The sequence below is a fragment of the Homarus americanus genome, unplaced genomic scaffold (assembly GCF_018991925.1).
Source record: "Homarus americanus isolate GMGI-L3 unplaced genomic scaffold, GMGI_Hamer_2.0 scaffold39675, whole genome shotgun sequence".
Lineage (NCBI taxonomy): Eukaryota > Metazoa > Arthropoda > Malacostraca > Decapoda > Nephropidae > Homarus > Homarus americanus.
In genome coordinates, this window is record NW_024736071.1 from 5,889,047 (window position 1) to 5,903,334 (window position 14,288).

At 39.0% G+C, this 14,288-nt stretch overlaps 1 protein-coding gene across 5 annotated transcripts in view; it reads left to right on the top strand.

The window, feature by feature from the left end:
- Positions 1–14,288, top strand: part of LOC121871770 (carnitine O-palmitoyltransferase 1, liver isoform-like) — a 73,397-nt gene that overhangs the window by 46,293 nt on the left and 12,816 nt on the right. For 4 of the 5 annotated variants that reach the window (XM_042374218.1, XM_042374221.1, XM_042374219.1 and 1 more), the window contains 5 exons: positions 4,933–5,055; positions 6,508–6,648; positions 7,473–7,629; positions 10,373–10,469; positions 13,417–13,556. In XM_042374218.1, the coding sequence (XP_042230152.1) occupies positions 4,933–5,055; positions 6,508–6,648; positions 7,473–7,629; positions 10,373–10,469; positions 13,417–13,556 (658 nt within the window). Of the gene's footprint in view, positions 1–4,588; positions 4,689–4,932; positions 5,056–6,507; positions 6,649–7,472; positions 7,630–10,372; positions 10,470–13,416; positions 13,557–14,288 lie in introns of those variants that run through there. The other variant, XM_042374222.1, reaches the window with a different exon arrangement.

The following is a 14,288-nucleotide window of genomic DNA, read 5'->3' on the forward strand; positions in this document are numbered from 1 at the left end:
GTAAATGTAACTGCTCTATGGGTACAGTTCTCCCTTAAGAGGTACAGTATACACAGTTTCCACCCATGTCGGTATTGAAGGGTTTTCACTCCACCAGTACCCTCCTTCGTGATGGCACTGCTTGGAAGGTACAAGTACAGAAGTATAATTACTGTACTGTATGTAGACCATAACTAACATATTCAACGTGTGATTGACTCGATCATCCACCACCACAGCCATGAGTTATGTATTAGAACTAAATATAGAACTGGAGCCACAGCCTCTTTCAGAACCCTCGTCTGTAAGTAGTGAAGTAACGTGTGTGTGTGTGAGAGCGGGCAGGTAGGGAGGGGGGGGTGAAGGGCAGGGCTTCACTCCAAGGTTGTGGGGCTTCCTCACTTCTTAATTACCACAATCCTACCAGACGTGTTACTCCAGTTGTTACACCACAGTTTTTTTTTACATATGTGGAAGAAGCAAGAAGCATGTAATGTTACCTTGGCTGGGGATTGAGAAATATTGGAACGGCAAATATTCCTCTAAATGAAAAAGGTTTAGACTTTCCCCTAAAAAACCCCAAAACAACAGTAAAATTAAACAGAGACTTAACCTCGTGTAAATACGTTCACTTAATACTAGACAAAGATAAGGTACACTGTCTTTTGGAAAATATTCTGTACCATAAATTTATCCCCAAACTGGTGCTATGAGGAGAGTGCCTAGTTCAGTCACTCTCACGGTCGAATTTTGATATTTTAATTATGTTAAGATACAGTGTGATGGTGTGGAGAGGTTCAGGTACAGTGTGGTGGTGTGGAGAGGTTCAGGTACAGTGTGGTGGTGTGGAGAGGTTCAGGTACAGTGTGGTGGTGTGGAGAGGTTCAGGTATAGTGTGGTGGTGTGGAGAGGTTCAGGTACAGTGTGGTGGTGTGGAGAGGTTCAGGTACAGTGGTGGTGTGGAGGGTCAGGTACAGTGTGGTGGTGTGGAGAGGTTCAGGTACAGTGTGGTGGTGTGGAGAGGTTCAGGTACAGTGTGGTGGTGTGGAGAGGTTCAGGTACAGTGTGGTGGTGTGGAGAGGTTCAGGTACAGTGGTGGTGTGGAGAGGTTCAGGTACAGTGTGGTGGTGTGGAGAGGTTCAGGTATAGTGTGGTGGTGTGGAGAGGTTCAGGTACAGTGGTGGTGTGGAGAGGTTCAGGTACAGTGTGGTGGTGGTGGTGGTGTGGAGTTCGCCTTGTATTTCAGATTAAACTTGGTCACTCGTGTGAGGTTGTAAGGACACACTCGCTCTTATGTCTACTTTATCTTCATGCAAATTGTATTCCTGTCTTATCATTGTAACTATTATACGTTGCCGTTAAAAACTCATAGGAAGTCCTCTTATGTATAACTATAGTAGTAATCTTCTGAAATTATGTTAAAATGGTTGAATTATAAAAAAAAAAAAGGAGACGACTTTCTTAAACACTTGACCTGTCCAACTGTTAGATAGGGTGAAATCAAAGGCAGTTTGTCTTATTAACTCTCCTCCTCTAGTCGATATCTCTCTTCCCTTTCTCTTCGCCGCAATGTTGCTTCACTCTCTCTTTTACAGTTACTTTAACGGACAATGTTCGGTGGATTTGGCATCCTGTGTACCGCCGGCAAGACCGTGGGCTCATAACTATCGTCTTACCCGCGCTGCCCACCGTTTCTGTGTGGCTGTCGGTCACACTATAATAACCCGTTATAGTACAACCTTCTTTCCTCACACAGCCAAACTGTGGAATGCTCTGCCTTCTTCTGTTTCCACACTCATACAATCTGTCCCTTCAAAAAGATGGTTGTCCGTCATCTTTGTGGTGTAGATTAACATAAACTGCAAAATTTGGTGTTCAAGTTAAGTAACAAAGGAGAGTCGAGGTGGGGGAGACAATATAGGGCAGGTGTGTATCAACTTGTACAGTAGCTAAAACAACTATCAGTGCAGGTGGGGGTCGATATGCTCCGAAATTTTACGTGTGACGAGTGACAGCCCTCATATACCAATATTTATCGTCCATGGTCTCAAATTCTTTCCCACTGGTACTTATCCACTCGGTAAAAAACTATCTTTAAACTTCTTGGCCGTAACAAAATGACACCATGAAGGTTTTAATAAAGGGTCATGAGGCATACTGTTATTCACCAATCATAATGCAAAGAACTATTAGTATATTTTGAATGAAATAACTAAATTAAGCCTACCAGCTAGCATAATAGGTAGCAAATGCCTCACAATCACGCCTACCAATCCTAGAGAGACAACTCATTGGACCCTCCTGAAAGATACGTTTTTACCGAGTTACCAACATGACACATTATTTTCCGTCCTCGCGGTGTGGAGTGAGTGACCTGTGTCTCCCCACCTCCTCGCCCCGTCACTACCCTCAAAGATTTCACTTCCCTCTTGCTTTTAAAATGTCGAATTATTCACATCGCCTAAAGGGCATAATAGTTATTTTCTTTTTATTTGTGTTCATTAGTCACCGTTATCTGTGTGACCCCTTATGTGTGTTAATGAGCAGAGTTTTGTAGAAAAAAACTTGACCTAATTTTAATGAAACTTACTAGGCTGGTTGAATGTTGACCAGTAACATACTACTGTAATATAACTGAAGAAAGTACAGTACGTCATAAGTCTTAATACAGGATCATTGTACATTATATTAATACAAGTAGCATCGTATACAGTAGGAGTGATTAGATAAACTGGGGGTTACAAGGTTTGTTTACATGTGTTGTGCTATCATAAAGTCACTTGGACTATGGACCGACCACTCAAGTGAGAGAATCGTCCCACCTGAACACAAGGACACATTCCTAGAAGCTATCAACCCTTTTCAATGTTTCAAGGATGAAGTGAAATTAATGAGGCTAATTAACCTGTCCAACACGTACTTAAGATATCGCAGTCAATGATTTGAAAGATAGTAAAGTAGTTAAGTCACATTTTATCGCACTTAAGATTATTGTTATCACTATATCCACGCGACTTTGACATACTGCAGTGTGATATAAGCCCACACATATGTTTTACCTTGAGCAGTGACCTTCATGTCTCATAGTTTCTTCTATAATATTTCATTATTTTCTTTGGCCAACATTCACTCTACCTGTCACCTCTCATGTTCGGTACATTTTTTTGTTTAGTTGTATATCAAGTTTCTTATTATTTACGAGCACATTGGTCGGTCTTCATGAAACTTTATTTCTGTATTGCATAAGAATATTCTTTCTGACTTAATAATTAAAGAATGGTATTACTTGCATAGATCTTTATGTTCATTTTTGTTTTAGATATTACAGTAGCGATAACATAAACACTGTTGTCACGTGTTTGGAAGAGTTGCCATATTCGCGTCAGCCACACAGTTTGGGGGAGAAAATTTCAACACAACATAGGAAGTGTTATATGGTGTAGATTATATCTCCTCAAGAAGAGTGTGGGTGGTGTTGAGATGTGGGTGGTGTTGATGTGTGGGTGGTGTTGATGTGTGGGTGGTGTTGATGTGTGATGTGTGGGTGGTGTTGAGGTGTGGGTGGTGTTGAGTGTTGATGTGGGTGGTGTTGAGGTGTGTGGGTGGTGTTGAGTGTGGTGGGTGGTGTGTGGGTGGTGTTGGTGTGGGTGTTGAGGTGTGGTGTGTTGTGTTGATGTGTGGGTGGTGTTGATGTGGGTGGTGTTGATGTGTGGGTGGTGTTGATGTGTGGGGTGGTGAGGTGTGTGGGTGTTGATGTGTGGGTGGTGTTGATGTGGGTGGTGTTGATGTGTGGGTGGTGTTGGTGTGTGGGTGGTGTTGATGTGGGTGGTGTTGAGATGTGGGTGGTGTTGAGATGTGGTGGTGTTGATGTGTGGGTGGTGTTGAGATGTGGGTGGTGTTGATGTGTGGGTGGTGATGTGTGGGTGGTGTTGAGGTGTGGGTGGTGTTGAGATGTGGGTGGTGTTGTGTTGATGTGTGGGTTGGTGTTGATGTGTGTGGGTGGTGTTGATGTGTGGGTGTTAATGGGAGGGTCAACTGTAAGCCTATTGTATATCACCAGCCGACCTCAATCATAAACAATTACTTCCACCTCTCACGAATGTAACGAAAAAGATTAAGAGGAATAAGTAAAAGAAAGAGTATAATTAAATAAATATAAAGAATTAAAATGACAATAAAAGAGTAATTTGTTACAATGTAGTTATCAGCAGAGGAGACTCTTGACCTGTGCCCCAGGCCTCTCCTCACACAGAGAGCCACTTCAATGTTGGGTCAAGGTGAGATGATGGAGCATTAGAGCTTACCTTACCTCTCCTGCCACTTTTACCTAGTAGTAATGTGGGTTATTCAATTGATCATGGACAAATAAACTATATTTGTTGGACTGCAATTTCAAAGCACAAGTACTTTTTTTTCTTAGGTACTGTATATGAACATTGAGTCTTCAAAGTTGCAACCACATTAGTGTGTTGTGTTATCTACTGTCGTGGTTTATCAGGAGGGAAAGGATTGGGGAGATATTGAGGGCAAGTAAACCTTATGCTCTAACTCGTAATTCACCCACTGTCTTCACTCTCTAGTTGGAGGACACCCTTATCAACAACTTTAGTTACCTCCAAGCACTGTACAGTAGACAATTGTGTGTGAATTACATTTGTTTTGACTTGAGTGCAGTACAGTATTTATTGATAAACATGGACAGAAGTAAGGTAAATTTTGGTAATGAATTGGATTTTTACTTTTAATTGTTTTTTGTTTTTAAATCATGATCTGAATTACTGAATAGTGGTAATTACTGTACAGTCAATTATACAGGACAGTACTGCATTACTTTATCCTCTGCCACTGATTTTCTCATTTGCCTATTTACAAAACAGATAAATTTGTCTTTTTATATAAATAAATAATACATAGTGTAAATATTTACAATATAATGTATTTCTTTCTTTACAGAAACTCCACGATGGCTGGCCAATATACTGGGCTCAATGGGCATCTCTTTTATATTCTTTATCACACTGATGAAAGTGCGGCAGTATCTCTTGAGGATCCTCCTGGCTTATAGGGGTTGGATGTGTAAGTTCCCGCTCTTTGGCATAGTTGTATGTTCACCCTGGGGTGGTCATTGTATTCCTGGTATAAGAATGTTTTGTACATCACCAAGTGCTACAAGTTGAAGGCCTACAGGTATATGGGTACTGGTAGCAATGGTAGGTACAGTACAGTACTGTATTGATGTATGTTGGGACTAACAGTCTCTCTCTCTCTCTCTCTCTCTCTCTCTCTCTCTCTCTCTCTCTCTCTCTCTCTCTCTCTCTCTCTCTCTCTCTCTCCTCTCCTCTCTCTCTCCTCTCTCTCTCTCTCTCTCTCTCTCTCTCTCTCTCTCTCTCTCTCTCTCTCTCTCTCTCTCTCTCTCTCTCTCTCTCTCTCTCTCTCTCTCTCTCTCTCTCTCTCTCTCTCTCTCTCTCTCTCTCTCTCTCTCTCTCTCTCTCTCTCTCTCTCTCTCTCTCTCTCTCTCTCTCTCTCTCTCTCTCTCTCTCTCTCTCTCTCTCTCTCTCTCTCTCTCTCTCTCTCTCTCTCTCTCTCTCTCTCTCTCTCTCTCTCTCTCTCTCTCTCTCTCCTCTCTCTCTCTCTCTCTCTCTCTCTCTCTCTCTCTCTCTCTCTCTCTCTCTCTCTCTCTCTCTCTCTCTCTCTCTCTCTCTCTCTCTCTCTCTCTCTCTCTCTCTCTCTCTCTCTCTCTCTCCTCTCTCTCTCTCTCTCTCTCTCTCTCTCTCTCTCTCTCTCTCTCTCTCTCTCTCTCTCTCTCTCTCTCTCTCTCTCTCTCTCTCTCTCTCTCTCTCTCTCTCTCTCTCTCTCTCTCTCTCTCTCTCTCTCTCTCTCTCTCTCTCTCTCTCTCTCTCTCTCTCTCTCTCTCTCTCTCTCTCTCTCTCTCCTCTCTCTCTCTCTCTCCCTCTCTCTCTCTCTCTCTCTCTCTCTCTCTCTCTCTCTCTCTCTCTCTCCCTCTCTCTCTCTCTCTCTCTCTCTCTCTCTCTCTCTCTCTCTCTCTCTCTCTCTCTCTCTCTCTCTCTCTCTCCAGCCTGGTTTCAATATTGAGTGCCAGGTGACTCATATGGTGCACCTTAGCTTATTTTTTTTAATTTAAACAGGAACATTTGTCTTGAATGACCTACAGTAGCCAGTGAAATTTTTGAAACCAATAGGTGGGCCAAATGCACAGTACAGTACAGTACTATATTAGGCTCATGATAAGGTTTGATACTACTGTAATCCTAAATGTTTAGTTGAAGTAGAGGGTCCTTGCATCTCTATGAAGTCATCCAAATTATTTTATTTTTGTTTTTAATTAGATAACACTTTAATTTTAACATTGTTGTTGTGCAGCTTCATTACTAATACTATTTTGTCCAAGTAGATTATATTTTAGTTTTGCTTCTCTTATGCTTTAGTGATTACTTCTGTGAAATTTTCAAACAAAAAGAAGTTAATGGGAAATTTGTAATTCTAAACTCTTTTATGTTGTTCCAACAGATGAGAATGTGAGGGAAGTGTCACTGAAGACCAAACTGTGGGGTCTGACAGTGAAATTTGTGTCAGGGTACCAGCCTTCTCTGTACTCCTGCCAGCGTTCCCTCCCCCGGATGCCAGTGCCTCCACTTGATGAGACACTCAGTAAGTTAAATAGTAAAATCATCAGTTTACAAAATAAATATTTATGCTTGTCTAATACTTATTGATAACTAAGTCTAGTGCATATGTTGTATTTGATTATACTGTATATTGTATTATGGTAAATATTCATTAACATTAACAGTGATGAATGAAATTGCCACTAATTTATGAATCAAAATTTTATCCCATCCACCATCAATGGAGAGGAGGATATTGTGGAGGGATTCATCCATCTGTCAGCCTGTTTTTGTTAAAGGATATACTGAGTGTATACATCATGTGTAGTGTAATAATTCTTTCTGTATAGTTTGAGGAAGACATGAATCTATTCAGAATGGATATGGTGGATGTTCTGGGTAATTATTGAATATATTGTTATCACCATTATTACCCCTCCCTTCAGTTCATTGATGACACCATAGATCTACAAAAAATTTTTGGCACAACAATTGAAACACAGAAGGATGTGGCAGCAAAATTGTTATTGTACTGGGTTGACGGTTCATTGGCCCTGGATTCAAATCCCCATTGAGGAGACTGTACACAGTGTGATTGATAACTGGTGTGAGCCATCACCAGTCTTGTAACCTTATCACCACCAGCTTTTTATAAAAACCCAACTGGCTCACAAATATTCTCCCCATAGTGGAGATTTACCTTTTCATATTCTTTCTCAACCTGTCTGTGATATGTGATGCCAGACCCACCTCTCTTAGTCTATTACACAGTACACTACTGTAATAGTACTGTAATGAAATTAATTATTATATTTTTTAGCCTTTTTTCTTAAATTTATTCTCTTTTCTCTTTCACCTTGTTCTTAGGTAAGTTGTTGGACAGCTTGAAGCCTTTGTGCTCAGAGGAAGAATTTAAGGAATATGCTAAACAAGCAAATGACTTTGAGAGCAGTATTGGCCCTCGTTTACAACGTCTTCTTTACCTCAAGTCTTGGTGGGCACCAAATTATGTGTCTGATTGGTGGTGAGTAAATAAGGTCTAATGTGAACTACAATATTGTCTCATACAGTAACTGTTTGTAGAGTTTAGTCATCTGAACATTTTGGGAAGTTACACCATATACAATAAACTTTATGCTAAATAAAAAATTTATTTCTGTAGTTTTTCAGCCACAACACATGTATTAATAAGAGATAAAGGTAAGCCCTTTGTTTATGTTGGGGAGCGTTCCTGGACAACACAACGTAGGATAAAATAAAACCCAATTTTACAATTGATAACCTGTACAGTAATGACAAATTTGGGTTATGCTCTGGATGCCTCTTTTTGGTCCAAATTTATAGAAAAATATTAAATTAACACAAAAGATGTTGCATGTTTACATACAGGTGAATGAAGTAGGTAGTGGCAGCTATCAAATGGAGGTATTACCACCTCGGAGGATATTGGAAGCATAATGTGTTGTCTAATGGTAGACCCTGCTGCCATATGTGACCAAGTCCCAGGTTGCTGATCTGACTTTCTGCTTGGTTTACACACAATTGTAGGGTCTCAATTGTTTCTCCTACTTTAACAACACAACATACATACTGTATCTTTTCTCACTCTTGATTTGTTTTCTTTTTTCTATTCTTTTATTCTCCTATGATATCAGTTGACAATACATTAACATTAAAGCAGGGCCTTCTTGGATGGTCCCACTGGCCGAGAAGGTTGTGGACCTCAGGGCCGACCTGACCATCATCAAACTACTGGGGCCTCAACTGAAGTCACCGCGGTTGCTGGAGGATCAACTTTTTTCCCACTTAATTTTTCCAACATTCGCGGCCTGAGATCCAATTTTATCTCCATCTCCTGTTACTCATTCCTCTTTCATTACTTCTAGGAATCGTTGTAAGGTATTCTTCGTAGGGTCAGGCAGAATTTTACAAAAAGAAAGACCGCAGGTCCTGACTAACTCTTCTTCTAGTAAATCCTTCTGGTCCTTAACCAAAAACATCTGTAATAACTTCTGCACTCCCTTTTTTCCTCCTCTTTTCTGACCTGATAACTCTATAGCCAACTCTCCCCCTGATAAAGCCAATCTCTTTGGCACCTTATTCTCCTCTAACTCCACCTCAGATGATTCCAACTCTACCCTTCCTACTCCTGCTCCTCCTACTGAACCTATGGTTACTGTTTCAGAGTTTTCATTACCACAGGTTCTGGTCATTCATATGCCACAGGGAAGCTAGGAATTCAATTTATATTTTAATATTCTCTATTTTTATATAGAATACTGTACTGTAATAATATTTCTTAATTTATTAATTTTTATTTTTTTCTAAATACTTGTACGTAGTTGATTTTCTGCATATACGAGATAGGGAGTTGGAAGTTTGTAATAACAACAATACTGTAATTTATATTCGGTAAAATTTTCATTCAGGTTTACAATTGGATAGGCGTGTACAGTATATAAACTATACAGGTACTGTATACAGTTCAGCATGGTTACCGTATAGACAATGCAGGTACAGTATATGGTGTACATAGACCATGGGAGTACAGGCATCCCTTGTTTAGTGATCATTCACTTAGTGATATTTTTGTTTATCGATTTATAATTTTCAACACCGTATGTTGCTTTACAGTTGTTAGTTTTTGGTTTAGTGATCTTCGACTCACTGGGAAAAATTTGGGAGGGAAGTCGGAAAAACTGGGGATTGTGTGTTCCAAGTGCACATCATTACAGTACTGTAATGTGGCTTATAAATACACAAAGAAAATGCTGTATTGTATACAATACAGTACTGTGCAGTATATACAACAGTTAAAGTGATAATAAATAAATAATACATCAATAAATAAATATATCACTTACTGTACATTGTGAGGTGATATTCCAAAAGAGTAATGGCCACACTGGTAAATTAAGTAAAAACTCACATTGGAGAAATGAAAGACAAAATCTTATAGCTGGTATACAAGGACCCTCTTCAGCCAACTAACAGAACACAAGGGAGAAAGACATAGAACAAAGGAATTGAGTCACATGACCTGTCTCCTGAGTAGAGGTAGGGAGGAGATTAGGGTTAATATTCCTGATGACAGAATTCAGTTTCAGGTCTGGGGTCCACTGACCTGATCCTGAATCCTGTAGTACTACTGGGAGGCTAGTTGGCCAATTGAGCGACTAGGCTACACAATTATGTACTATATCTCGGATATTATTCCTCGTTTGGGATATTTCTCGTTTTCCCCTAATTTAGTAATCATGTCACTTAGAGGTTGGCTTTTCAGGAACGCATCCTTATCACTAAACTAGGGATACAGTAGTTTCCTTGATACAGTCAAAGAAAAAAAAGTCGTGTTTCACCTTAACTTTGAAACCTACAATGAAGAATTTGGGTAAAGTTCCCTGGTGAGACTCAAAGCTTCACTGTCACTTTACCCAAATTCATCATGAGTTTCAGGAACATAACGCTGGGTAACACAACTTTTGTCTTTGACTTTACCTTGACAGTCCAGGTATACAATGATGGTAAACAGTAAGGTTTTGGACAATTTAAGGATTAAACATAAAGGGAAAATAAAATCAGCAAAATATAATCCAATAAATGGTAAGAAAATATGAAACATTAAATTAGAAAAAAAAATAATTGAGTTACAAAGTACAGTACATGTACAGTGTAAGGTGTCAAGTAAGATACACTGTGACTACAGCCAAAAAGTATACAGTATCATTGAAATCAAGAGTATGATATCATTACTTTACCATTCTCAGGGAGAAGTATGTGTACCTGATGTCTCGATGTCCATTGCTCATCAATTCAAACTACTATGCCTTAGACCACTACAAATGGACTCCAACTAATAAACAGGTTAGTAAATGTGCATTAATTTGATACTTGAGTCTGTTTTCAACTTTTTCTCGTTTTAATTCTTATTATTAAAAATGTAATATACACTACAGTACTCTACTGTATTAGTGTTTTTAAAATTATATTTTGTTATTCGTATTAATCTCAAATTGTTATTACATTTTAAACATCGTGTGGTGTTTTGTGTGTAAGAGGACACCCTGCTTGGAGGAAGTGAAGCATGATTTAATATGATACTATGCAAGTATTCTACCACTTTACACCACCAACTTTCTAAGAATAATTGTCATTCAACTGAAACTGCCTTATGTAAAATTCATACAGTTATTATTTGGTAATGAACACTTGCACAGGAAAGTCCTCCTGCTGGTCTTGCTGGATCTCTCTGTAGCTTTTAACACGGTGGATCATCATCTGTTGCTTCAGGATCTTTGGTTGTTTGGTGTCTGAGAATGCACTCACTCTCACTACTCGAGTCTTATTTGTCAGAATAATCTCAATGTGTGATGGTTGGTTGAACCATTTCAGACCTGGTCCCTTTGAAGTTTGTAGTCCCACAGGGATCAGTTTTGGGATCACTTTTGTTTATAGTCTATACCAGTAGTTTTGCATCTCTGCTGGATTCTCATGGTGTTGCCTACCATTTCTTCGCCGATAATTCACAGCTTTGTGTGAAGGTAATAAATGTTGAGGATATTGAGGAGATAATGAAATCCTTGATGTCAGATTTTGTTATAGTACTGTACAATATTTAATTTTAATCTCAGGTCCTTGATTTTGTAGTGTTTTGAATGCTAGTGAATTCTTTAGAAGTCCTGGTGCTTTTGAGAAACAGAAGACTGGCTATTATTATTACTCAAGTAAGGCAAGACAGATGAGAGCATTCCTTCATGCTTTATGTTATGAAGACCAATTATTGCTTTTTCTTGTCTTGTTATTATAATATAGATCTACGCTGTACTGTAATTTCTAATTAGGACAAAATAGTAATGCAGTACATTACAGTATTTGCAGAAACAAATATTCTCCTTTTTTTACATTTAGTTATCTACTTTGTCTAAAACAAATTTATTTATATTTGAATGTTCATATGCTGGAAGTATCTATCATATTCTCAAAGGTTACATACATCACCACCACTGACTGACTCTTTCAAGCAAATCTGTCTCCAGCTTCAGGATCTTGATTTTCGTAATTGATTACCTTAGTCGTCAGATGAAATAAAAGTACATTTTATTGATACAGTAGTTACATTGTCTGGTATGATGATGATATACTGTATTCACTGCTGTATATCATTTTTGCAAAACTTCAATTAGAAAACATACAGTTAATGAAGTGCTGTAGATTGACTAAACACTGTACAACATGTTCTTAAAATTCACGGGGGTTTGGGTCTCAAAATGGCAGTGAATTGCCAAATCCGCGAATATCATATGCTGACGGGAGGGGGGTTACATTTTCCGTATGTATGTTAAAAAAAAATGATTTTTTTCATTATTATTATTATTATTATTATTATTATTTTCATTACTTCAAGTATGGTGAACCCTCGAAGATCCAGACTGAAAAGGGGACCACCTGTCTGGAAAAACTGAATGTCCATATCTTCTGGTGAATGTACTAAATGTATACAAAAATAAATAATGATATGAAAAACACCAAAAATACAATACTGTAGGTACTGTATTTTACGGCATATAAGACACGTCCCTCATTTTAGCAGGGAGTACAGTATTTAGGAAAAAAATTTGGTGTGTATTTACTTTCTGTATCCAAAGTTTTCTTAAATTAATATACTATACAGTACCAGTAAACGTGAAGAATAAATAAAAATAATACCAGTAAATAAGTTACAACAAAAAATACTGTATTGCTAAACTAGTAAATAAAAGCCAAATGAAGGTTTAACACAGTCGCCATTTGCACACACTTCCCGCTTCCCCATAGTAATGAAAACCACCTGGGATGCCGATTCCCTAGCAACGCTTCCACCCTACACTCTGTGACCGTCCTCCCCTCCCTCACTGAGCCAGGTAACTCATGTACAAAGAAATGTATATTCCCTTCTCGTGTTTATTCTTGCAACAATTAATATTTTCTTTTCTCAATATGTATGTAGGATGGTGTGTGCATGTAACTGAGTAAAAATAAATGAAGAAAGTTATGTATATCTACAGTACCAGAAAATATAAGTTTAAAAACAACCATAACACCTCACAGCTTGGCCCAGTAGCCTGCTGGTTACAGTGATGAGTCTAACCTAGGTACAATGCCATGATTACTAACTATTAAGCACTATTCGATCAGTAAACACTAATAATAACAGTGAAATAGGGCAGGGAGGAAGGAGAGTTACAAGAGCAGACGACAAAGTCACTCACTCCCCTTACTGCTCCAGTTGGCCACTCCTAAGTTTGTCCAGCAGTTGTATCTTGTCCACGAGGGTCATGACCTTCTTTTCTCTCATCACTTGTTTGGGCGCCTTCCTGTGGCTGGATGAAGGTGGTTGAGGGTGTCTGGGAACCATCACAAACATGAGGAGCACATTTGTTAAGAGAGCAGAGTAGCACACTCACGAGACGGACAAGTGTTTATCCCAGACTGAGGCGGAATGAGCTAGCGTGGGCCAGTTTCCTGGGACAAGAGAAACACCTTGTGGGATGCCACAATACTAGCGCACTCTCTGTCCCAGCCGCGAACATGTGGTCAACTTTAAAACACCCGCAGACATTCTTGGATACATCCAGGGTGTCATCCGCGAATAATCGAAGGTCATGAATTAAAATTCTGCGAATTGTAAGGGCATGCTGTTCATGATTTTGGTGTTGATGGTTTATCCAACCAGTCACATTTTTCTGTTTGGTATTCTATAAGGGTGAGAGAAGTTTGTGTTAACACTTTTTGCCAGGATCTTTTCAAAACAGTTCATATTAAATATTCACAGGTATCAAGAGCAGCGAATGTGGTCCATTCCATTCTGAACATTAAGCGTCAGATTGATCGAGAAGAGCTTCCTCCTCTCCTGTTACGTAACACCATCCCCATCTGTATGGCACAATATGAGCGACTCTTCTCCACTGTTCGGTAAGTTGTCAAGTTTTCTGTAATTCATGATCTTAAGCATAATGAAGGTACAGTACTGGTATTTCATATACATTTAACTTTTTATACATCTTGCACAACAACCTCACTAACTCCAGTACAGTATAGGCTAACCATATTTCTGTAAATTTGTTCATTGATATGTCCTCTCATATGTTTACCTCAGGCTGTCCTTCCCCCTGCTGTAATTCTTTGTATTTAAATGTCCACTCACCCACACAAAATACACACTTTTAGTCATTATTATGATGGCATTGGTTGCTTTTGGTATGCCCAGAAACTTAATTTTTCTCAGCAGCAATACAGCAAGGGACCATTCTGAACAAATGCCTTAATCTGACTTCGAAGTCATGGATTGAAATGAGATTGGAAAACATAAAGGTTGTTAGATTTTATTCTACTGAAAATAAGGAAGGTATTGATGGATCACAAACAGGTATTCAATGATAGTATAATATTGCTCAAGTTGAAGCTCAGGCTTTGGCAGAGGAGGCTGGATCCTTCCACTTCCATATATGCTCACTGGTTAGGTATGACATTGACATCCTGAACAACATCAGTCACATGAACATTGAAAGATTGACAAAGTATGCAGGGAAAATGTGTGTGTGTGTGTAGGGGTTATAGGTAATTTAATAATGTGCCGTTATGTGTTGTCTCTACCGGTTGGTTGTCTCCTCTGCTATAGAAAAATAGCCACATTCTCTGAAAGTG